Below are 25,000 nucleotides of genomic sequence, written 5' to 3' on the forward strand. Positions count from 1 at the left end.
ATCACAGACAGACAGACATACGCCTATCAAAACATAACCTTTCCAACGATGTTGGTGAAGGAAAAAGAAATAGGAAAAATTCTATCGTTAATTTGTTTTAAAGAAAATGGATTTTCTTGTGACTAAAGTATAAATTACCAATATCTTTAAAAGTATCATTGTTGTCAGATAAACATCCTATTTATTTAGAAATGTCTTAACACTTCCAAATTAAGTTAATTGTCAAAGGGTACCAACAAAATGTATATGATAATTTTTGACCTATTAAAAGTGTTCTAATGATATCACTGCAAGCCATTAAATACATGTCCAGTATCATGTCGGTAAAAAATAACATGTTATAATAATTATTTCTTAGAAATATGGTGCAAGCAGATTCCCTCTCGGACGTGTATCATCAGGTCAAAACTCTAAAGAATATCAAGACCCAAGAGATAAAGAAATAAAAGATTTGTTAAACTTACAATAAAGAATAATAAATATGTATGAACCCCCATTAAGTACTTCTTTCATACTTGGGCATAATGGAAGAAAGCGGAATGTGGCCAATGTCTAGTAGAATAAATTACAAGAAAATAATGTTATTCAATAACTGTCCGAACTTTTGAAATTCATTTAAGAATAAATTACTGTATAAGAATATAAGGTTGTTCAATAACTCAGAACTTTTGAAATTTATTTCAGAATGAATTACTATATAAGAAAATAAGGTTGTTCAATAACTATTAGAACTTTTGAAATTTATTTCAGAAAAAAAATTGCTGTATAAGAAAATAAAGTTGTTCAATAACTGTCTGAACTTTTGAAATTTATTTCAGAATAGATTACTATATAAGAAAATAATGTTGTTAAATAACTGTTAGAACTTTTGAAATTTATTTCAGAATAAATTACTATTTCAGAAAATAAGGTTGTACAATAACTATTAGAACTTATTAAATTTATTTCAGAATAAATTACTATAGCCTATAAGAAAATAAGGGTGTTCAATAACTTTAAGAACTTTTGAAATTTATTTCAGAATAAATTACTATTTCAGAAAATAAGGTTGTACAATAACTATTAGAACTTATTAAATTTATTTCAGAATAAATTACTGTATAAGAAAATAAGGGTGTTCAATAACTTTAAGAACTTTTGAAATTTATTTCAGAATAAATTACTGTTAAAGAAAATAAGGTTGTTCAATAACTATTAGAACTTTTGTAATTTATTTCAGAAAAAAAATTACTGTATGAGAAAATAAGGTTGTTCAATAACTATTAGAACTTTTGAAATTTATTTCAGAAAAAAAATTACTGTATGAGAAAATAAGGTTGTTCAATAACTATTAGAACTTTTGAAATTTATTGTCAGCATTGTCTTTATATCAATAACTAATAATATAACCATTGCATTACTTCTATTTCAAATCACCAGTCTTTCAATGAAAATTTTGACAACATTACTTGGTACCAATATCTTGGTACTGCGCAAGTGTAAGTAGGGTTTGCTCAAGTTAGTAGTTGTGGGTTGTGGAGACAGTCACAATAGGACTGTTTGTCTTATAGTATTCTCGTCTTGATAATTAACATTTCTACTTGACAGGCAGAAAACGTGAGCATAGATAACTCTGTTAAGTGGATACATTGTTATCAAAATCTACAGTTAATGTTATTCTCGAAGGTAACTTAGTAAATTGAGAATTTTTTAAAACTACGTTCACTTTGGAACTACTAACAAAATGGTAAGTGTCTGAGTTTCATTTTTACGGCCATGTCTTTTTCCACTACAATTATTCAAATTTCATACATTGCATCACGATAAATTTATGATATTGTTTTGTGGCCATTTTGGTTTAAAATTATATTGATTTTTCATTATTTTTTCTCACACGCTTGTGACATAAGAAGTTACGTTCCTCTTAGTTGTATTATCCTGTATAGGGATAATAGGGGAGCCATTTGTTTAAGGCGCTTGTTTTGGTTTACTTCAAATGACATAACTTGTGTCAATAAGTGCAAACGATGGTGTATGATCGAAGTAAACCTTAAGGATAACTGTAGTGATGTAAGTACACACACTTCTGATTTTACGTATGGGATGAAGTTAGTACTGTAGGTCAAGTAGACGGTTTTATATAGGCCAAACCTTAGGTTAGGTTGATTTTAATGGGATATGTTGGGCTATATGGTAGTATGTCACTGGTTTAAGCCTACCTTTGGTTGTTATCACAGCAACGTAATATTTGGTATTTGTTACCATAAGTAGATATATTATGAATGTATTTTTTTTAAGCTAAACTTCGTATATTTTATGATTGATGTGATGCAACCTAAGCTAGTGGTGAGCAACTAATTGCCATTTTATTAGGCAGGTTGCGTTCATAATTAATCTCTATTTTATTTTCAGATTAATGTATTGATTTTCACACAATAACTACTAATTATCTCAATGTTAGTGAAGTATTTGTATTTACGTTTTTTGTACATGTAAGCTGACCAGCTGTTTTTTGCAATATGTCAGTAAACCAAGGGTGAGTTTGATGTTTTTACTGTTAATCAAGGTTTTGGTTTGCATATAATGGTAGGTTAATTTTGTCACTTTAAAGTTAGTAAGAATTGCTTCAACTTCAGGTTAATTTTATTACTTCTGCGGAAGATAAAAAGAATGTAAACTATTATAATCAGTTTTGTAAGTATTGCAATGTTTCTGGCCATATATATCACTGCACTTCACCTAAGATTTGTGGATTATGTAGGAAGCAAAGCAAGGTGTGACTGTGTAATTTTTTGCTCCAGTGCTAAACACCCATGTTTTCATAATTAAGAATCTCTTTTTCAACATTTGTATTACCCCGTAATGTACAGAATGCAAAACCTTTGTTGCTCCCTATACAGTAACAGTATTGCCAACTACCTATTATGGTAAGATTTCTAGTACAGTCAGGTTTCTGATTGATACTGGGATTCAGAGCCATATTTTGGATGAAGAAATTGTGTAAGAAACATTTTTAAAAACTTTATTGACTGAGGCAATCCCAGGTAGTAGAAAGTTACCATTTTCTGTTCTCACTTCATCAGGCTTTAACCTTGGGATTTGCATTTGGCAGTTGGATGTCTTACAGTAATGCAATATGCTTCCTGACTGCAATCATGGTATTTCTCTACAGCATTGGAGATTGTAAGAAGGGCATCACACGCTCCGAGGCCTTTACGAAAGCCAAATTTTCAAACTAGAAAACCGATGATTACCTTCAGCAAATCTATTTAGACGTTTTGCCAAAAGATGTTCAAAAACTTTAGATAATATGGGAGTTATAGAAATTGGGCGGTAATCAGTTGCCAAAGATCGGAGAAGTTGAATCTCATACCCAAGTAGAAGTTGAGAACAGTACTTCGGCATGCTGATGGACACAACAGCAGTAAGTGTCTTTCCATAAGATGATTTCATCGGCAAGCTCAAGGAGGAAGTGTTACTATTCCTGATCAAGAAAAAGTACCAATTCGGTGCTGGCAGTATCTTTTCGGCCACCTTTCTTCGCTAGAGGAGCTTGCTCCTCACAGACTCCTTCACCAGAGCTCCCTTCACTAGTGTGTGAAGGATCACTGGTCAGCCGACCGGTATCTCCTGTTCTTTCATATTCCGCTAGAACAGGAGGTTCGGGCCGATCTTGCATGGTGTCTTTACAAAGCTCTATCTCTCCACCTTAAGAGTCTCCTTTTGACATATCATTAAAGTTAAGAGTATATCCCTAACTTGAAAAAAAGTCATGAGAGACTAATTGTTCAAAGACAGTATCACAAGCTTCTGAATGTTTTATAGATGTTCATTTTGATATTATTTTTTGTCCCCATATTTCCACTGCATAAAGCATTAGAGGCCTTATTTAGTGATCATAGGTCTTTGCTTTTCTACCAGCAAGACCTTTTTATATACTAGTTCTCTAGATATGACTTTTTCATTCAGGCTGCAGCTACTCACTTTCTTATAACCTTCTCAATCATGCTCCACAGTCTACTACATCTGCATGGTAACATAAATTCTTTACTACATATAAGATCCTCCCCCCCCCCAACACAGTTCTAGGCTTCGCTCTCTTGGATATAAATTAAAAATTTGGGCCATAAGACTGGATTTAGTTCTTGGAGCGCCATTCACAACCCCTTAGCAACTCTGGAAAATCCTGCAGTTATAGTTTGGAGTAAAATTTGAGAGGTTGGGCAGCAAGATGGAATAAAAAGCAAAATTAGAGATATTTAAAAAGGCTATGAAGTAAGTGCGAAAAGGCTATGAAGTAAGTGCAGCTAGGGTCCTTCCATTTCTTCGTCACCTGCTTTATAATACATTTTAAGATATTGCAAACCTTTTACTTCATGAATATTTTTGCTAAACAATTTGTTGGTCAACAGTACTGAACCTATAGGAATATCACTGCTTGAAAGATTGTAAAAGGGTGAAATAAGAAGAATAGCATGTGTAGTAAAGATTACATACATACATCATACATATACCAAGGCACTTCCCCCAATTATGGGGGGTAGCCGACATCAACAAATGAAACAAAAACAAAAAGGGGACCTCTACTCTCTACGTTCCTCCAGCCTAACAAGGGACTCAACCGAGTTCAGCTGGTACTGCTAGGGTGCCACAGCCCACCCTCCCACATTATCCACCACAGATGAAGCTTCATAATGCTGAATCCCCTACTGCTGCTACCTCCGCGGTCATCTAAGGCATCGGAGGCAGCAGCAGGGCCTACCGGAACTGCGTCACAATCGCTCGCCATTCATTCCTATTTCTAGCACACTCTCTAGCCTCTCTCACATCTATCCTCCTATCACCCAGAGCTTTCTTCACTCCATCCATCCACCCAAACCTTGGCCTTCCTCTTGTACTTCGCCCATCAACTCTTGCATTCATCATCATCTTTAGCAGACAGCCATTTTCCATTCTCTCAACATGGCCAAATCACCTCAACACATTCATATCCACTCTAGCTGCTAACTCATTTCTTACACCCGTTCTCACTCTCACCACTTCGTTCCTAACCCTATCTACTCGAGATACACCAGCCATACTCCTTAGACACTTCATCTCAAACACATTAAATTTCTGTGTCTCCGTCACTTTCATTCCCCACAACTCCGATCCATACATCACAGTTGGTACAATCACTTTCTCATATAGAACTCTTTTTACATTCATGCCCAACCCTTTATTTTTTACTACTCCCGTAACTGCCCCCAACACTTTGCAACCTTCATTCACTCTCTGACGTACATCTACTTCCACTCCACCATTTGCTGCAACAACAGACCCCAAATACTTAAACTGATCCACTTCCTCAAGTAACTCTCCATTCAACATGACATTCAACCTTGCACCACCTTCCCTTCTCGTACATCTCATAACTTTACTCTTACCCCACATTAACTCTCAACTTCCTTCTCTCACACACTTCCAAATTCTGTCACTAATCGGCCAAGCTTCTCTTCTGTGTCTGCAACCAGTACAGTATCATCCGCAAACAACAACTGATTTACCTCCCATTCATGGTCAAGATTACAGAGGTGATAAAAGTGTCATGACTGAGATAGTTTTCACAGTCATGCTTTTAAGCTTCCTTCTTTACTGATAAACATTAAAGGACTCAAAAGCTGACCACCAAAAGTGACCTACATTTAGTCTTCCAATGAGCATTCAATTTTACCAGCTTAAAGCGTCTTCCCAACTCCTGCTTTTCTAATCTAATGCATAACTGATTACTGTTGGTGCTTTGTTAAATGTCTTCAAATTCTAAAAACGTTGTATAACTTCATTACATACGGCTTTTTCTCTGGTTAACTCCTTACAAAGCCTGTTTCTGTTGTTGCTCTCTGTCATAATGAAAAACTGACAATTATTGGAGTGAATTATTCTGTTTTTATGAATCTAGGCTATATAAAGACTGCAGATTTCTTAGCTCCCAATTTGTTATTTTAAGCAAGTTAACAAGAACAGGTTCTTTTTGCACTAGTTGGAGGATTTGTAATATTACTCCATTATGTACATGTGTTTGTGGTAGTTCAAGTCCAGCTGATAACCACCCAATTTCCATAACTCTCATATTATCTAAAGTTTCTGGACATCTTTTGGCAAAACTTCTAAATAGGTTTGCTGAAGGTAATCATCTGTGCCTTAGTTTGCAATTTGGCTTTTATAAAGGCCTTGGAACGTGTAATGCACTCCTTACAATGTCCAATGCTGTACAAAAATAGTAAAGTATGATTGTGGACAGGACATTCGTATGATTGGCCCTGATTTTTGTGCTGCCTTTGACCATGTTAATCATGAGGCCCTTGTTTTCGAACTCACAGTTGGCAATTGGGATGGGTTGGGTCTTTTTTAGCATCATTATTGAATTTTTAAGTAATAGATAGCAGAGTCACCGTCAATAGGTGCCATAGTGAGTATAGGAATGTGATATGTGGTGCTCTTCATGGTAGTGTTCTTGGCCCATTGCTTTTCATACTATAAACTGTACACATGTAGTATGGCCTAGAAAACAAGAACATTGCATATGGAGATTATGCTATTCTCTTTGGATTAATTCCATATCCTGAATATAGATCTGGGGTTGGTGAATCCTTCAGAGATCTTGTTGAAATTAGTGCATGTTACAAAAACTGGAGCATGAAGTTGAACCCTAACAAAATTCAAAGTACAGTATGATTGTAAGTAGGACAGTGGTTCTTTAACATTAATAATTTTTTTTTTTAACTCTATGACTTAAAATTATAGATGTGATTCTTGATAGCAAGTTTACTATTGAGAAACACAGCCTGTCTGTCTCTTCCTCAGTTGCATAAAACATTGGCTTACTGAGAGTCGTTCAACATTTTTGGTGATCAATATATTCTGAAGTTTTTTAGTTCTCGCTTCTGCCTTGTTTCATTCATTGTTCTCCTGTCTGGTCTTCAGCTGCTGATTCTCATCTTAATTTGTTGGACAGGAACTTAGGGTACATTAAATTTCTTATTCCCTATCTACAGTATATATTAATTTTTGGCACAGTCATTCAGAATTGAGAAATAAGTAAATCAACAAATATCTTAGGGTTAGAAGCATAACTTAACTAACATGCAAAAAGTGAAATATTACATTATATAAAAATCTTTATTATAACAAAGTTACAAAGAAGCAAATTACAACCAAATTCATTTTGTATAATACTCCTATATATTATCTAACATTAACTGCCTTGAAGATTACAATAGTTCAAGTTCTATAAGAAGAGTTGAAAAGTCAAGTAAGTGTGAAAGCAGCTCACTACAGTGATATTAAGATTAAGAACTACCAAGTGTTGGTTGTCTGCACTTCAGTTAGTTATCACATAAACATATTTCTTTAATGCAAAATTTACTCCCTGTAATTACAAAACTAACATATACCCAATTCAATACTGTACCAGAATAACACTGAATAAGGGGTTATTTTACTATTTTAATTATTAAAGATATGTACATCATTACTTGTGCATAAACAGAAGTATTCCAAGTCCTATACTAATAATTTGAGTAATAATTAGTACAGCATCACAATTGAGCTTTATATTCAATTGATTTTTTTAAACTCCATCACAGGTTTCAGGCATTACAATGTAATCATAACATTAATGGCACACACAACATCCCTCTTCCGGTTACTCTACTCCTATATCTAGTGAGTTTGAACAGGTCGTTTGAATTTAAAACAGGTCTTATTAAGCATTACCATAGAAATAAAAATTAACCAACATAAAATTTTTGAGTATACTAAATGATGAGTATCTACCACTGCTCAAAGTGAATGCTTTTCTTTATTCTGTCTTTGCTTCCCTCTCCTTCCTCTTCAGAGCTTTGCTGCGAACGGCTTTCAACTGGTTGTATACAATTGATGCCAAGACACTTCCAGGAAGATTCATCTTCAAAAATTCAATTCCATATATCTGTAATAAAAGGGAAAGTGTTTTATAAATTATTGTTTCCTTTTTGCAGTGTGTAACGTTCTTGATCTACTCTGCAGATAACTTTCTGGCAAAATATTTAATAAGAGTTTTAAAACACCAGACTTATTTCTAGGAATTCTTAACCTCCATCAGCTTTATTCATTAAAATAAAATGAGAATCAAACATAATCTTTGGTTTCTCTGTATTTTTTTAAATAGTAAATCTTGTGCAATTCTAATTTCTCAATCGTCTGCTGCTTGCTATGCTCGTCTAGACGATGTCGATGTTCCTGTCCACAATTTCGTCGACTGCCCCAGGGGTGGATTCAAATCCCTCGAAATTGCGTTCAGGAACACATTTAAGGCTCGGATTCCCCCACACACAATTGAGGATTCTGTTGGTGACCCTTTTCCATAGTTTATCAATCATTTTGAGGCAGCTGGGAATGTGGAAATGTTCTTTATAAAACCCAGAGGACCCTCAAAGCATTGCTGGAACAGTCTTTTGTACAACTTCTCGAAATTAAGAAATCCTCTGCTTATCCATGGGTGCAAGTATTAGGAATTGTGCTTGGCGGCAAAAACTTGACCCTAATGAATTTCAACTCCAACATTAGGTTTGTCTTCTATGGATGGAGATAGGTGTGAGAATTGTCCATAAGCACAAGGCTTGGAGTAGGAGGTTCTCCATGAGGTACTTTTTGACCAAAAATCTCATTGCCCCATTCAAAAATAAAATGCATGATAACCAAGGCTTATTGTTTGACCACATAACAGTGTTGCTCCTTCTGTACCTTGTACTATTTAAAGGCTTATGGATTCTCTGAGTTATACACCAGGAGAGGTTTGATTTTGTAATCCCCGCTGGCATTAGCAGAGAAATACGGGATTAGATGGTCATTTGTGGGTTAGTATAAATGAAGGTCCTTGGCATCTTCCAAAAAGGACCAGTCACATTGCTTGTACAATTTATAGCAAGTTCAAACAGCTTTTTTTTTTTTTCCAAGCACTGAACTGTAATCTAATAAACCAAGTCACAATTCTAAGATTTTCATGTGGTTGTACTTCATGACTTCACAAAATCCCTGAAAAAGTTCTTGGTTACACCTATATTGTTTCAAGGATCTACAGTTTTTATTAAAAGCATTCATTTTAACCACAAGAGAATATCCTGGTTTAAAGGATTAGAATACAAATTAAGCATCATTTTCCTGCCTTTTCAGATTCAATCATGGACAAGGCCTTGCCTAAATCAATTAAAAAGGCCAAATTATTCTTTAGAGCAGTAAAAAGAAATCTAAACTACTGGTATTCAAAAGCTTCGTTAACATACATTTATTAAGCCCCAGAGTTTTTAGCGCTCCCGTTGCTACTACTCATTTTACTAATACTGTACTGTACTGTTAAAGGATGGTCAAATTTTCTTGTTTTATAACGTTATTTATTTTCTGCTAAGAGGCTTTCACTATTCAATATCCGAGAATGTATTTTTCAGTGGAATTCAATATCTGAGTACAGTAATATGTTTGTATAAAGGATGACAGAAAGCTCAAGTTTCAATTGGTTCATCATCCAAATTCTGTCTTCATAGTATGTAAAAGCATGAATGAATGTCGCCAACAAACCTAAATGCAGTAAATGTAATGGAGTATATAAAACATCAAAAATCCTAGAAAATCTGTATGATTTGAATGCATAATACAGTACCCTTCTCCAAATATTATACTGTACTTCATATCAGTGAACAGTACAGTACAACACTGTACTGTATATCAAAATAATTAAACATTTTAAAAACATAACTAAAAAAGTATACACCAACCTGCAATTTGTGCATGAAGTAACCAGCAGTGCGCTTTTCAACACCTGTTGTTTTCAAAGACGATCTTACAAATGCTGTGGGTGTTGGAGCCATAAGTGTCGGCCGTTTGATTTTGGACATGTTGGAAACCACAAAACCAGGTAAAATACACTGGAATTGAATATTTTTGCTAGCATATTCAACACTTAAACTATCAGTCAGACTTTCAACGTAGGCCTGTAAGAAAAGCAACGTAAACAATGTTAAAACATTTAAAAAATTTTGTTGCTTTATGAAAAACAACAATGTTGAACAATAGATTTAATTTTCGTTAAATTGTCAAGTCAAAACAAAATGTTACCCTGAAAAATATAACACCATTTCCCATAAAAGCAAATCTACAAGAACATTTTATATACAATAAATGGCTACATCACTTCCAATATCTAATTTACATTTTAATCACCAGTATATTCTTAAAAGCAATAGGAACAATACCTTGGTAGCGCCATACACTGCCAGCAAAGGAGCAGGAATAATTGAAGAGAGAGATGACAAGTTGATTACAAGACCCCTCTTTCTCTCTTCCATGCCAGGGAGAACAATGCGAGTCATCTTTGTCAACGACTTCACGTTGCAGTTTATCAGCCGGTCGAATACCCTTTAAAATACATTATTTTTAATAGCAATATAAGCAGAAGTATTAAAGAGATACAGGAAAAGAGCAAGAATTATGTAATACCGTAATTATTGAACCTACTAAACAAGGTTAACGTGGAGTAGTATAACAAATGAGCAAAGACTTGCATTCAATTACATAATGTAAAAAAAAAAAAAAAAAAAAAAAGTCATTAACCAACTTATGCTGTACAACCATAAAAAAATAAAGTTGGAAAGTGATTGACCCAGCAACAATCTGATTGTTCTGCCATTATGAAAGAAATGTAGAGAGAATGAATAGTTGAGGATTATGCTCTTTCTCTTGTTCTTCCTCTCATTCTTAACTTTAGTTTAGCCAACCCTAATCCTCAGCCAGTAAGTAGGCAGAGCAGATGCATAAATAGTTCCAAGACTTCCCTTTCACTGCTTACAAACTTCAAGAAAGTCTCATACAGAAAAAATTCTGGCACAATAATCTAATTTATTGGTATGCTGCCTCTTGAAACCTAAAATAGACATTTTAGAGGGCCTGAAAATCTTTTTCTCTGGATACTGTGGACAGTCTCCATGCAGTTATCTGAAGCAGTTGGGTGAACCACACGCAAAACAGCTTCTTTGAGAAGTATGGGCCTGCAGAGGTCACAAACATGTCTACATTTGGCTTTTCCCAACAAATTAAATTCCTTAAAAAACTTTTATTTAGAGACCACTCATTTGGCAGTAATTGTTGGTTTTTGCTTAACTGATAATTCTGATCACTATGTTCAATTCCCTGGAATAAATTGTGATAGGAGGTGGCTTTCCCACAGCTCCTCCCTAGACAGCAATTCTTCCGCTGTGCAGAACTATGACTGACCTCGTGCCCCGTTGCTCACGAATATAAACCAGGGTTGCCGTGTTGTCTATAGAAAACTCCCACGTCCATCATCATGCGACTCCTGAGCCCGAAGCACCTTAAATACCACTAACGGCTCCAAGCAGTTTATGACAAGCCAAGCCTCTGTATTTGACCGTATTCCAAATCATCATCAGCATCTCCTCCTATGCCTATTGATGCTAAGGGCCTCAAAAAATCTTTCCATGACTGACTAAATCCAAAGAGGATTCATTGGCTAGATACATCAAAGGATAGCCAGTTCCTTGTGATATGTAGTGCCTATCTAACTAAGGCAAGTGACCCCTGCCAGTCCATACTTTTTCTAGTAAGATCAACCGCCAGGCATCAGGAGTAGAAGCCGAAGAGACAGTTTGTCCATCGCCTTAAACCCAATCCGTCACCCTGCTGCCAGTGACTTCATCGAGATTTCGGGGGGCCATTTCCTCCACACACGAAGCTCTCATTACTCCACCAGGTTGCTCATCCACTTCTACGAGTATAACTGTTGGCAAACATGGATTTTTAAGATATACCGCCTAGCACGGCATTCCATATAAGAGAAAATAATCCATGGTAGCACCCCACCCTTTCTGGGGTGCATCCCTGGAAAGAGAAATGCCCGGGACCCTAACCTCTAACAAAACATCAAACTAAACAAAGAGGGTCATTCTATCATTCGACAATTTTCACTAGCTCTGAACATAATGCAAGCAGTGTTCAAATCAGAGATCCTATCCCAAAGCCGATGGAGCTGAAACTGGAAATACGGTCATTTTCTACTGACCCAGCAAAACAGGCTTCTCAAAGGATGCCATTGCACATTAGAATCTCATCCACATATGAACTAAGGCTCTTTCATCTGCTTGAAACTCCGACAATCTCAGAAAGGAATCGAATCTTCTTCGACGGGAAAGCCCAAAAGGAACCAAAACTAAAAATATTCTCAAATATAGAATTCTTTGTAGTGATATCAGGAGGAACTTCTTCAAACTGATCACATCTCCGAGATGCTGCAAAACCCTGAGCAATCATACCTGATGGATGCATATAGAAAATTGGCCCAATCTGCAACAGACCTGTTTCATAAACCAATGAAATAATTCTGTTAAGATGAGGCTTCATCAGTAGACAGGAGGTAATATCAATTGATTTCCCTACAACATGAGACATCAAATCGTCCACAGAATGTCCCATTATTAATGATGGCACAAAAAGTCTGCATGTGTCCTTTTGCTGGAGCTGGAGGAGGAATGTCACAAATCTTTGGATCCAGAATGCTATGCTGTCTTCTATCACTGAATTTGATGGTCTAAAGGAGCAACACTGGTTTTATGATATTGCAGAAGGATCTGGATGAAACTGGAAAAGCAATAGTTTTATAATACTACAGAAGGATCTGAATCAAACTGGAAAAGCAATGGTTTTATAATATTGGAGAAGGATCTGGATCAAACCGAGTATTTACTGAGGCTCACGGGAAGGCAGTCAACTTTGCAATACAAATTGCACCAACAGAACCCTTACCAAATGCAACGCTAGAATCAAAAGGCAAAACATAATGAGTTAGCCTATGATTTAGATCATGATAGGTTAGGCTAGGACCTCTACCCCAACTAGAAGTCCCGTTAGTCTTAGCAGATTGCTTGAATAAAGTAAACTCTTCCATACATAAATAAAAACTGAGTATTGTGCACTAAAGGGAGTCGGTAATAGCCATCAGAATCCTTTCCTCCCAGCATCAACCCACTTGAAGCATGAACAAAACCATACTCTGGAAAAGATGACAATGGCACAGTAAACCGAAAAGGGTTTACTCATGCAACTCTCATTGCGTTACAAAGCCAAATAATCCATAATAGTATACTAGGAGGGCGAGGCTACTGAAATGAAGGAAAACCAGAAATTTCAATTTCTACGATACATCTCGACACTAGCGAGATTCTAGTTGGAAGTCACATAAACCTTAAGTAAGATTCATAGAAATATATTCATTAAAACATCCAAATACCTGAGAGAAGTTACCTAATAAGAAAACCAATAAAATAGAATAACAGTATGTATGCAAGTAGTCCTGGATTTTCAAGAATTTTGTGGGTTACTGAATCTTCATGCTGGAATTATTTGTCCTATTTTGGATTACAGTATTGCTCTCATACCCAAGGTACTTCACCTTCCATCTCTTTCCTTAATAGAATACTTGATCTATTACTTAACTGTACTCTTATTCTTCTACCTTTGTCATTCTTTTGAAGGTTTCATCCAAATTTTTTTCCTTGGAAGTTCTTCCAATATCAGTTAATCTCTCACCACATATCAAACCACGCGTTATTACATTTACATTTTTTGTTTACATTTTAGCTTCGGTATTCTCTGCCAGCATATTTCTACTTGAATTTTATAAGCATTCATACTTGTATACTTGTCTTTCTTCCTTTCTCATCTTTATCTTTTCTTCATCGATACCTGAACATTTTCAAGTGATCCCGAGGTCCCATATAGATGGGTACTCCGGCACCTTACCTAAGCCATCGAAGTTAACATTTTCATATCCTAATCATTACTTGATCAGTCTATAAATTATTTATCGAGGCCCTAAGGAATATATAGATTCTCAATGAATTCTCATTAAAATATTCCTCTCCAACTTTGTACCCCCCTAGCTAGAGGCAAATCCCTTCTCTTCCAAGACACAGGCAGTAGTCTATTTATTCACCCTTCAGTAAAACCTTATACAACAATTATTAGTTGTGACATGTTAGTTCTAAGACCCAGGAGAAATTGTAGCCTTTCAAAGTTGAAATGTTATCGATTATCCTTTCCCAATGAATTTTCTCCGCTGAAAAATATTACTACCTCAAGCGGTTATCCAAAGACTCTAAACAGCGCTACTTAGGGTTATCTTCCAGAAGAGCACTTGCAATGCTTCACGTTGCTAGAAAACTTGTGTAGCAAAAGAGAAAGGATTCCCACTTACAACAGCAAGTCTTACAAGCTTTTCTTGGGGGAACAAACTCAATTTCTGCTTATAAACAATATTGAGCCTCATGATGTATGTATGGTTATTATTATTATTATTATTATTATTAAATGCTAAGCTACAACCTTAGTTGGAAAAGCAGAATGCTATAAGCCCAGGCACCCCAACAGGGAAAATAGCCCTGTGAGTAAAGGAAATAAGGAAAAATTAAATATTTTAAGAATAGTAACAACATAAAAATAAATATTTCCTATATTTTTCAATTGTATCAACATATCCATAAACTAAGACCATCATTCATTGCTAAAGCAATGGTAGAAATATATACAAAAAAATTAAAACTCACTTTTCTGCATCTTCAACCTTGTTGAAATATTCCGGGTAATCATAACTCATGCCAACGTTGTTTACTAACACTCCGATGTCCAGGCCCTTTAGTTCTTTTTCAATACGGTCATAAATATCATCTTTTGTAAAGTCTACATCAATTATTTTTGTCTCGACACCATGTTTCGTATCTACAAGGAAAAAAATATGACTGTTACAGAATACTGTACTCCCATTTCATAAAAATATCCAATTTCATCTTACAACGAAACAAAATTCTTACACTAGAGAACATAGTAGTTCATTCATTAAAATGATATCTTACAGCATAAATACATTTACTCATTAAATTGATATTTTACAGTATAAAATATATTGCACTCTACCTAAATTAACCTTTTGCTGAAGTTCATTGGAAAAAAAAAAAAAAGTCTCACAATTTGACTTTTTATCTCTACAGTTCTGTAAAATATCATTGTTGATATTTCTATATCACTAGCCCCTTTGAGAGATAATCAAATGCAAAAATTTAAAATGAACAAAAATGTTATTTTGATAATAAAATAAATTTTTTAATATACTTACCCGGTGATTATATAGCTGCAACTCTGTTGCCCGACAGACAACTCTAAGGTAAAAACTCGCCAGCGATCGCTACACAGGTTGCGGGTGTGCCCAACAGCGCCATCTGTCGTCCAGATACCCAGTACTCAATGTAAACAAAGACTCAATTTTCTCCTCGTTCCACTGCGTCTCTATTGGGGAGGAAGGGAGGGTCCTTTAATTTATAATCACCGGGTAAGTATATTCAAAAATTTATTTTATTATCAAAATAACATTTTTCAATATTTAACTTAGCCGGTGATTATATAGCTGATTCACACCCAGGGGGGTGGGTAGAGACCAGCAATATATGTTTACATTTTAATGAGCTAAGAGTTTTTATTTCATTTTAGAAGTTATCAAAATAACAAAAACAAAATAGGTACCTGGTAAGGAAGTCGACTTGAACAATTACTCTGCCTTTTAAGTACGTCTTCCTTACGGAGCCTCGCGATCCTCTTAGGATGCTGATCGACCCCTAGGATCTGAAGTATCAAGGGTTGCTACCCATACAACAGGACCTCGTCAAAACCCCTAATCTAGGCGCTCTCAAGAAATGACTTTGACCACCCGCCAAATCAACCAGGATGCGAAAGGCTTCTTAGCCTTCCGGACAACCCAAAAAACAACAATAAAAACATTTCAAGAGAAAGATTAAAAGGGTATGGAATTAGGGAATTGTAGTGGTTGAGCTCTCACCCACTACTGCACTCGCTGCTACGAATGGTCCCAGTGTGTAGCAGTCCTCGTAAAGAGACTGGACATCCTTTAGATTAAAAGACGCAAACACTGACTTGCTTCTCCAATAGGTTGCGTCCATTATACTTCGCAGAGATCTATTTTGCTTAAAGGCCACGGAAGTTGCGACAGCTCTAACTTCGTGTGTCCTTACCTTCAGCAATGCTTGGTCTTCCTCACTCAGATGGGAATGAGCTTCTCGTATTAACAGTCTGATAAAATAGGATAAAGCATTCTTTGACATAGGCAAAGATGGTTTCTTAACTGAACACCATAAAGCTTCAGATAGGCCTCGTAAAGGTTTAGTTCGTTTTAAATAGAACTTAAGAGCTCTCACAGGGCATAAGACTCTTTCTAGTTCATTGCCTACCATATTCGATAAGCTGGGAATATCGAACGATTTCGGCCAAGGTCGAGAAGGTAGCTCATTTTTGGCTAGAAAACCAAGTTGTAGTGAACATGTAGCTTTTTCTGACGAAAATCCGATGTTCTTGCTGAAGGCATGAATCTCACTGACTTTTAGCTGTGGCTAAGCATACCAGGAAAAGTGTCTTTAAGGTGAGATCTTTCAGGGAGGCTGATTGTAGCGGCTCAAACCTGTCTGACATGAGGAATCTTAGTACCACGTCTAAATTCCAACCAGGTGTAACCATACGACGCTCCTTCGTGGTCTCAAAAGACTTAAGGAGGTCCTGTAGATCTTTATTGTTGGAAAGATCCAAGCCTCTATGCCGGAAGACCGATGCCAACATGCTTCTGTAGCCCTTGATAGTGGGAGCTGAAAGAGATCGTTCTTTTCTCAGGTATAAGAGAAAGTCAGCTATTTGAGCTACAGAGGTACTGGTCGAGGATACAGATACTGACTTGCACCAGTTTCGGAAGACTTCCCACTTCGATTGGTAGACTCTAAGGGTGGATGTTCTCCTTGCTCTTGCAATCGCACTGGCTGCCTCCTTCGAAAAGCCTCTAGCTCTCGAGAGTCTTTCGATAGTCTGAAGGCAGTCAGACGAAGAGCGTGGAGGCTTTGGTGTACCTTCTTTACGTGTGGCTGACGTAGAAGGTCCACCCATAGAAGAAGACTTCTGGGAACGTCTACTGCGCCTCTCTTTTCCCAGGTCTGCCAGAAGTTCTTGAGTCTGGCTCCCACTGCTGTCTGAAGAAGCTGGCAGTCAGACTCTGCCCTTAAAGGACTTGGTTCCTTTCCTCTTTCCTCGTTTCCCTTCGGCACGAGCACCTCCTCTGCTGGAGGTTCTGCCACGAAAGGGCGGAATAAAACGGGACGCTGGAGTGTCCATCCTTGGTCTAGCTGACAAGGTAGGCAAAGGGGTAGCTTTGCGAGCGGAGGACGCAACAAGGTCGTGAGTGTCCTTCTGTATCAATGAAGCGGCTATTTCCTTAATCAGGTCTTCTGGAAAAAGGCACTTGGAGAGAGGAGCAAAAAGAAGCTCGGATCTCTGGCCGGTGTAACTCCAGCTGAAAGGAATGAGCATAGGATTTCACACTTTTTAAGGACTCCGGACACAAAAGAAGCAGCAAGCTCATTAGACCCATCACGTATGGCCTTGTCCATGCAGGACATAATGAGCAAGGAAGTCTCTTTCTCTGTTGGAGAGATCTTTCTGCTTAGGGCTCCTAGACACCAGTCTAAGAAGTTAAAAACTTCGAAGGCCCTAAAGATACCTTTCAAAAGGTGGTCCAGGTCCGAAGATGACCAACATATCTTTGAGCGTCTCATGGCAAGGCGGCGGGGAGAGTCTACGAGGCTTGAGAAGTCGCCCTGGGCAGAGGCAGGAACTCCCAAGCCAAGAACTTCTCCTGTGGCATACCAGACGCTCGATCTAGAAGAGAGTCTAGCAGGGGGAAACGTAAAGGCTGTCTTCCCTAAACTCTTTTTGGACTGCAATCATTCTCCTATCACCCGCAAAGCTCTCTTGGACGAGCGTGCGAGGACGAGTCTAGTAAAGGCAGGAGTGGTAGACGGCATGCCTAACACAAACTCTGACGGAGGAGAACGAGGAGCCACAGAAACAAACTGGTCCGGAAACATCTCTTTGAAAATGGCCAAAACTTTCCTAAAGTCCAAAGAGGGTTGCGTAGACTTAGGCTCGTCCAATTCTGATTGTGGTTCATCTATGTGTGCAGCAACATCATCATCAGAAAGTCCCTCATCCGATAACTGATGAGGAAACGACAACGGAGTGGGTAACGGCTGGTTCGCTGAGTCCGATCGCACGGGTGCATGCGTGACTGAGCCGGACGCAACTTCATGGAACTGCTGCCCAGTCTGTGAGCTGGCAACAACCATAGCAGCGCGGGGACGCACAGCGTCTACTCCAGACTGTCTGGACTGATGTGGGTGCGCAGTGGCAACCACACTGGGTTGCGGAGGTTGACGCACCGCATCAAAACAAAACAACTCTGACGGTTGTTGAACCTCTCGAACGTCAACGGAGACCTCCGTGCGTCGCTTAACGTCAACATGCGGCTGGCAGATCACACTGGAACGCATGGGTGGCGGAACTCTCTCAACTGGAGTGAGTGAGAAGGTTACCTCAGCGTCCACAGGACGCACAACCGATCGTGTGGAAGGTTGTGGGCTAGGTACTGCACTAGCTGGTGCGGCAGCAACCTTCTCCACACGAAAGTCCTGCATTAGAGACGTCAGTTTAGACTGCATGTCTTGCAGAAGAGACCACTTAGGGTCTACGGGAGCAGGTGCGGCGACAGACGGTGTTACTGTCTGAAGCGGTACCGCTTTGCCTCTCTTAGGCGGAGAGCAGTCATCGGATGACGGCAGCGAGTCCGAACTGACCCAGTGGCTACAACTGGGCCGTTGGACTTGCGCGGAAGGGACCGACTTGCGTTTTAACGGTCGTGAGACCTTGGTCCAGGGTTTCTTGCGAGAAACACCTTCCGAAGACGAGGTATAAATGGGCTCTCGTCTTAGTTAGGCAGGGGCGATCTTGGGTAGATACGCCTGATACCACGGAGGAAACGTCTGTTCGCTGATTAAAGCCTCTCGAACCCATTTGTCGTACGACATTGCTTCTCCCCTGGACTTGGGAGCTTGCAAGAGGTCCCGGACTAGGAGGACGACAGGCACGAACAGACGAACCCTCAAGCGCAACACTATCACTCGGCACTTTAGCACTTCCCACTGCACTTTTGCACTTCAGCTCCTTCACATCCGCCATGAGCTGATTACGGTCACTAGCAAGGGACTCAACTCTCTCACCCAGAGCCTGGATGGCACGCATCATATCAGCCATCGAAGGTTCCTGAGTGCCAGGAGGGGGGTTAGGAGCAACCACTACAGGGGAAGGAATAGGTTGTGGGGCATGAGGAGAGGATATATCAATAGAACGAGAAGAACTTCTCCTAACTCTATCTCTCTCTAGCCTACGTGTATACTTTTGGAATTCGATAAAATCGAATTCCGAAAGCCCAACGCACTCCTCACACCGATCTTCCAATTGACAGGTTTTATCCTGACAATTGGAACAAACAGTGTGAGGGTCGATAGAAGCCTTCGGAAGACGCCTTGAACAGTCCCTAGCATTGCACTTCCTAAATTTTGGGACTTGTGAAGGGTCAGCCATTTTGAATTGGTCAAAGGGGAATTCAAAAAACTATCAAAAAGTCATCAACAAAGAATCCGTTATCAAAAAGAGTTCAAGGATTTGTGTGAAGAGAAACCCTGCACAGCGAAAGCTCAAAACTAGAATAATGTACTTCACCAATTAGTTGTGAAAAAACTCCAGTTTAGCAACAGCGAGTAAGTACGTCTTGTCGATAGCACGACAGAGAGAAAATTGAGTCTTTGTTTACATTGAGTACTGGGTATCTGGACGACAGATGGCGCTGTTGGGCACACCCGCAACCTGTGTAGCGATCGCTGGCGAGTTTTTACCTTAGAGTTGTCTGTCGGGCAACAGAGTTGCAGCTATATAATCACCGGCTAAGTTAAATATTGAAAATTTAAGGTATAGTAACGACAGACCCTTGGACCCCAAGAGCAGTTAACTTTCCTCTATTTGTTTGAATAATTTGTAATTTATAGAGTAAAAACTACACACTGAAGTTACGTACAGTACTGATTATCCAGTTGATGCAAAAGTTATGGAATTTATTCATAGAAATTACTATTGTTATCTTGTACTGTATATTCCCATATTCAAAAGATAACATAGAATAACTTCCAAAACTAGAACCTTACATTGAACATTTGAAACTTACTTATTTCTGCAGCAACATTCTGAAGTTTGAATGGTGTGCGGCTGATGAGAACAACTTTCATCCCTCTTCTGGCAAGCTGCAACCAAAAACTTAATGAAATACATGTATAAAATACATTCCATAATGAATGTTACATATACAGTACATAAGTGTGCATCATCACCAACTTTCATGAGATCAGCTTTTATTAGACAACTGAAGCTTTAGTACTGCATTATAAAGAAGTTGCTGTAATTTTTGAGACAGTGCAATGCTATCCTTATTTTTCAAGAAACGCTATCATTTGTATAAGAAATCTCTTAATGTTTATACAGTTTAGTATAAGGGTTACAAGTTATATTTCAAGAACTCGCTTTATATTTATACAGTAAAGTATAAGGGTTATAAGTTACATTTCACTCTCCCTTTGGGTCTTCAACCGTGATTACCATGGGTAAGACAAAACTATAAAAGACCACAAGGTAGTCCATACCATCGTCTGTATTCAGCTAGGAAACTTAACAGTAACAACTTCACAGAAATTCAATGTAGAGGAAACTTCCTCTCTCATCTCTCGACAATAGCCATTCAGGTCACCAGGTCAAGAAACAAACGGTCTTACAGAAGACAGCAAGACAGCACTTGAGTCACTTTTGCAAGATGACGATAAGCTATAAATGAAATGAGAGGACATAACACTTCATGAATTTTGACTATTTGGTTTCTTTCTCTTTGAGACAAAATTTTAACTAGGACTTTGATATTTTTCTTACTCCAACTTGCATACAGGGTATACAATGTCATTCCTTACAGAAAAGGTTGTTCTAAATTAACTATGGTGAGAAAATAAGGATTCTACTAACAGGAAATGTGTTTGTCTGCCTTACCAAGTCTGAAACAAAAGCCTGTAACTTTGTCTTGGGACAAAAAAAAAAAAAAAAAAAAAAAAAAAAAAAAAAAAAAAAAAAAAAAAAAGAGGAAGACAAGTCATCTTGTTTAAAGGAATGCACATCTGTACCAGGTTTCAAACTTTCAATTTAAGAAATGTTATCCCTATTTATGTATTAGGAAAATAAACACTAGTATTTACAGTAAAATAAAATGTGAGCCCCATACATTACAATTTAAAAATACACTGAAACCAAACATAAAAAAAATGCAGCAGAGAACCAAGGAATGTCAAGAGACTGTCCCATGATGAAAAAAATATAAATCACTGGCTGGTGACTTTTTCCTTCCAACTTTCGCTCACCTCTGGGTATATGGCAAGTGGATGACAATATAGCAGTCCCGCGGGGTGGTGGTAATGTCACTAAGAAAGAAACTTTCATACCTTATTGAGGTTGTTGAGTTTAAAATAATGACTATGCCTCTTTAAGACAGGATGGTAGCTCACGTATATTAGCTTCAATTAGCCTATGAAACAACAACGCTCAAAATATGTGACAAGTTCACACTCCTTAGCGAAATATTGATGACATCCTCTTTGATATACTACATAGTGATTAATTTCACATGGAATCTGAGGGAATAAGTGCCCAAAATTACAAAATAAACATACGAATAATAACAACTGTACAATATCTTACCTCAAAGGCATAAGCCTTGCCAATACCATCTGTGGCTCCTGTGACCACTGCAATAAAAAAAATGGAATTAGAATAGTGTTCAGTACAGCTAAGGGTAAACAAAAGGTTTAGTAAGAATGAAAATTCAGTAGTGTACTAAGTCTTTTCAAAAGTAATCATGTAACAATTTGGGTACTGTATAAAGATACTGTACTCTATATAGCACAAAGTACTGTACTGTACCAAAAACCACAACTTTTCAACACTATGAAAACATATTTAGCTTTGTTAGCATGAAAGACCTTAAGGTTAGAGTTGTTGATGATAGTACAGTAACTTTTTATACAAACAGCTTATTCTTATAATCTATTGACACTCTTGAAGTTTCTCAATCAGCATTTAATGGTGACCGACATCTTCGCCAACAAACTGCATACTGTTTAACAAACTAGATAGAGATAGTTTTAAAGCATTTACAACAAAAAAATAAAATAAATCTCAGTTTTTGCATTATGATCATGAAACTCTGACCATTCTCCATTCTATAATAGTCTGGGCTACCATCAGTATTGCTTAAACAATTTGATTCTTCCATACGAAACATTGATACAGTACAAAGAGCTTATACGATCCTATACTGTATGTGAGAAGGAAAGTTCTCACCATTCCCACTGGAAAAAGCAAAATGGTCTTTTTAATCCCTCGCAAGAACCTGGATAACCGCCATAAAACTGGTACAAAGGCTAACTAAACTATCAACATGGCTCATATACAGGTTGAATCAATAATGTGTGGTAAAGAAACAGACTCTCCAAAAATTAGTTTTAAATTATCCAATATTTTCTATTTCTTTTTACACACAAAATATCCAAGTGATTAGTCTATCATTTAAATACGGGTATTCATTTACTTCCTTATATTGTTTTCAATATGAATGATTCGAATATTATCTTCAACAGAAACAAGTTTGTTGAATCCAATTTTCTAAGTGTTAACTTATTAAGCCCAGCCAGCCAAGTGTGTAAATGACATTAGATGATAGTTTAACTTAAAATGATCCAATTAAATTGCTTAAATGAGTGAGGGTTAAAGTTTCAATACCTTTCAGTTATGAACATCAAGCTTGTTCTGCATTTGAGTCGCATAAAACCAGCGAACATTACAAAGCAGTAGAAAGTGCTTCCCAGAATAATCTACAGTACTCTAGAGTCAGTCATACATGCTATCAGCACTTGACATTGAACAAATTTCTTAATTCAGATTAAATTCTTTTAACAGGAGGTCATGAATGAATTCCGATGGTTTAAATACAGTAACAGTAGATATCACCAACAAATTCTGAGTTTGAATAACATTTCTATTACTGAAAAAATGCTCTCATACAGTGATATTTAGATTAAAAACTAACAACTAAATTTCATAATCCTACTGAAATATAACTCATTAACTTTATAGTAAGCAAATCTGATTCATTTTAACACAGCGATAGCATCCTAGGGGTGTGTGTGTATGATAGCAGCCACCTGTATGTATGATTATGGCTAACTTAGAATACGGCAGTGTAAGGGGGGGTCGCAGGGTGGTGTTAGCCCCCCGTTAAGTAAGTAGGTAAGGACACGGTGTATAGGAAAGGTTAGGGGGGGTTTAGGTTAGTTGACGTCCCTTTTTAATCCACGCAGGGGGAACTGGCAGCTGATACACAAAGGCTCTGCATTCTATTTTAGGTTAGAATTAGATGCAATGTGAGGTCCTGATGATTGCTAGTGATGGAACATGGGTTAAGATTTACGCTTCTAAACGGCCAGAATGATTCTATGGATTTTGTTCATATAGCCTATTGGTACATCTTAAACACCCTCCAAGATAGCATAAGCTACTTTTACTGAATAATAGTTTGTTTTTTGGTTTCTATGCATATGTAGCACATCATAATTAAGAGACTGGAACTCTCATAATCAAATGGAGCTCTTCAACTAATTTTTAAACACCCCATAACCTATACTCGGAAACTAATAATAATTTAGAACTTTTTTTTAAAAAGAATTCCTAATTTCTAATTTCAATTATTGTAGACTGAGCCTATGGGGGGGGGGGGTTGCAGGAGTGACGGCTATGCTAACCCCCTAGCATAAAGTAAGGACTAGGTTAAGTTAGGAAGGAACTTTTGGTTTATGTCATATCCCTGTATTTGCTTCCCTAGTGAAATATAAATTTTATGCATAACTTCTTGCATGTCAGTCATCCTTATACCCAAATAAAATGGATTTTACGATAGTTATTGGCCCCTAGTAAGCTCTATACACCTAAATACAGAGGCAGAAATGCCTCTTATTCTCTATGTTCAATAGGGAGCCTTTGTATATCGCTGGCCAGTTCCTCCCGCGAGCATAAAATATGGACACCAACTAACCTAAACTTCCAAAACGTACAAGCCGTTTCCTTATCTACTTAACCCCACTACACTACCGTATTCATAGTCAGCCGTCATCATACATACCAGTGGCTGCTAATATACATATACCCCAGTTCCTCCCGCAAGCATAAAATATGGACACCAACTAACCTAACCTTCCACCCCTAACTTAACCTACAATCCATTTCCTTATCTACTTAACACCTCTACACTGCCCTATTCATAGTCAGCCGTCATCATACATACTGGTGGCCGCTATTATACATATACTCCAGTTCCTCCCGCAAGCATAAAATATGGACACCAACTAACCTAAATCACCCCCCCCCCCCGCCGCTAACCTAACCTATAAATCGTGTCCTTATCTACTTAACCCCCCCCCCCCTTACACTGCCGTATTTTTAGCCGTCATCATATGTACAGGTGGCCGCTATCATACACATACCCCTTCAATAGTATTAAAATGTATTTTTATTAGTTTATCTTTATCTTTTCTCATAATGCAGCTGGACTCTATATTTAGTGCATAATTGTGAATTAAGTTCTAACTCGCAAATTATATTCAAGTCGACAAAACCAAATATTGATTGGAAGTAGTAATCTCAAGGCACTCAACATCATCAGCAGTTAATTCTGAGTTAATTATTCATTAGATGTCCAATTCAGTATTTTATATATTAAACTAATAGAATTTAAAGCAATCTTACGCTGCCGGTAAACATCACGAACCAAGACTCGTCCAACCTTCAAACAAACTTTATTTTATAATATATCTTACCAGCCCACTCTCCCGTTTTCTTGACATTTAAATTAAGCCCCAAGGCAGCTGCCACGAAAGATCCATACAGCCCCTTCAGGAGAGACCAGGCAAAC

General features: G+C 37.5%; 2 protein-coding genes across 2 annotated transcripts in view; one reads left to right on the plus strand and one right to left on the minus strand.

The window, feature by feature from the left end:
- The first annotated feature begins 1,587 nt into the window (after positions 1-1,587).
- The window catches only part of wash (washout), a 136,634-nt gene continuing 113,221 nt past the window's right edge, over positions 1,588-25,000 (plus strand). Inside the window, exon 1 of the mRNA XM_068367116.1 lies at positions 1,588-1,726. The gene's annotated coding sequence lies outside the window, so the exon portion shown is untranslated. The remainder of the gene's footprint in view (positions 1,727-25,000) is intronic.
- The window catches only part of spidey (hydroxysteroid 17-beta dehydrogenase 12 spidey), an 18,146-nt gene continuing 269 nt past the window's right edge, over positions 7,124-25,000 (minus strand). Inside the window, exons 1-7 of the mRNA XM_068367597.1 lie at positions 24,906-25,000; positions 21,736-21,782; positions 20,168-20,243; positions 14,610-14,781; positions 10,248-10,410; positions 9,771-9,986; positions 7,124-7,948 (exon numbers count right to left, since the gene is read on the minus strand). The exon at positions 24,906-25,000 is cut by the window's right edge and continues 269 nt beyond it. Coding sequence (XP_068223698.1) covers positions 7,820-7,948; positions 9,771-9,986; positions 10,248-10,410; positions 14,610-14,781; positions 20,168-20,243; positions 21,736-21,782; positions 24,906-25,000 — 898 coding nt within the window. The 3' untranslated portion in view covers positions 7,124-7,819. The remainder of the gene's footprint in view (positions 7,949-9,770; positions 9,987-10,247; positions 10,411-14,609; positions 14,782-20,167; positions 20,244-21,735; positions 21,783-24,905) is intronic.

This window comes from Palaemon carinicauda, chromosome 45 (assembly GCF_036898095.1).
Source record: "Palaemon carinicauda isolate YSFRI2023 chromosome 45, ASM3689809v2, whole genome shotgun sequence".
Lineage (NCBI taxonomy): Eukaryota > Metazoa > Arthropoda > Malacostraca > Decapoda > Palaemonidae > Palaemon > Palaemon carinicauda.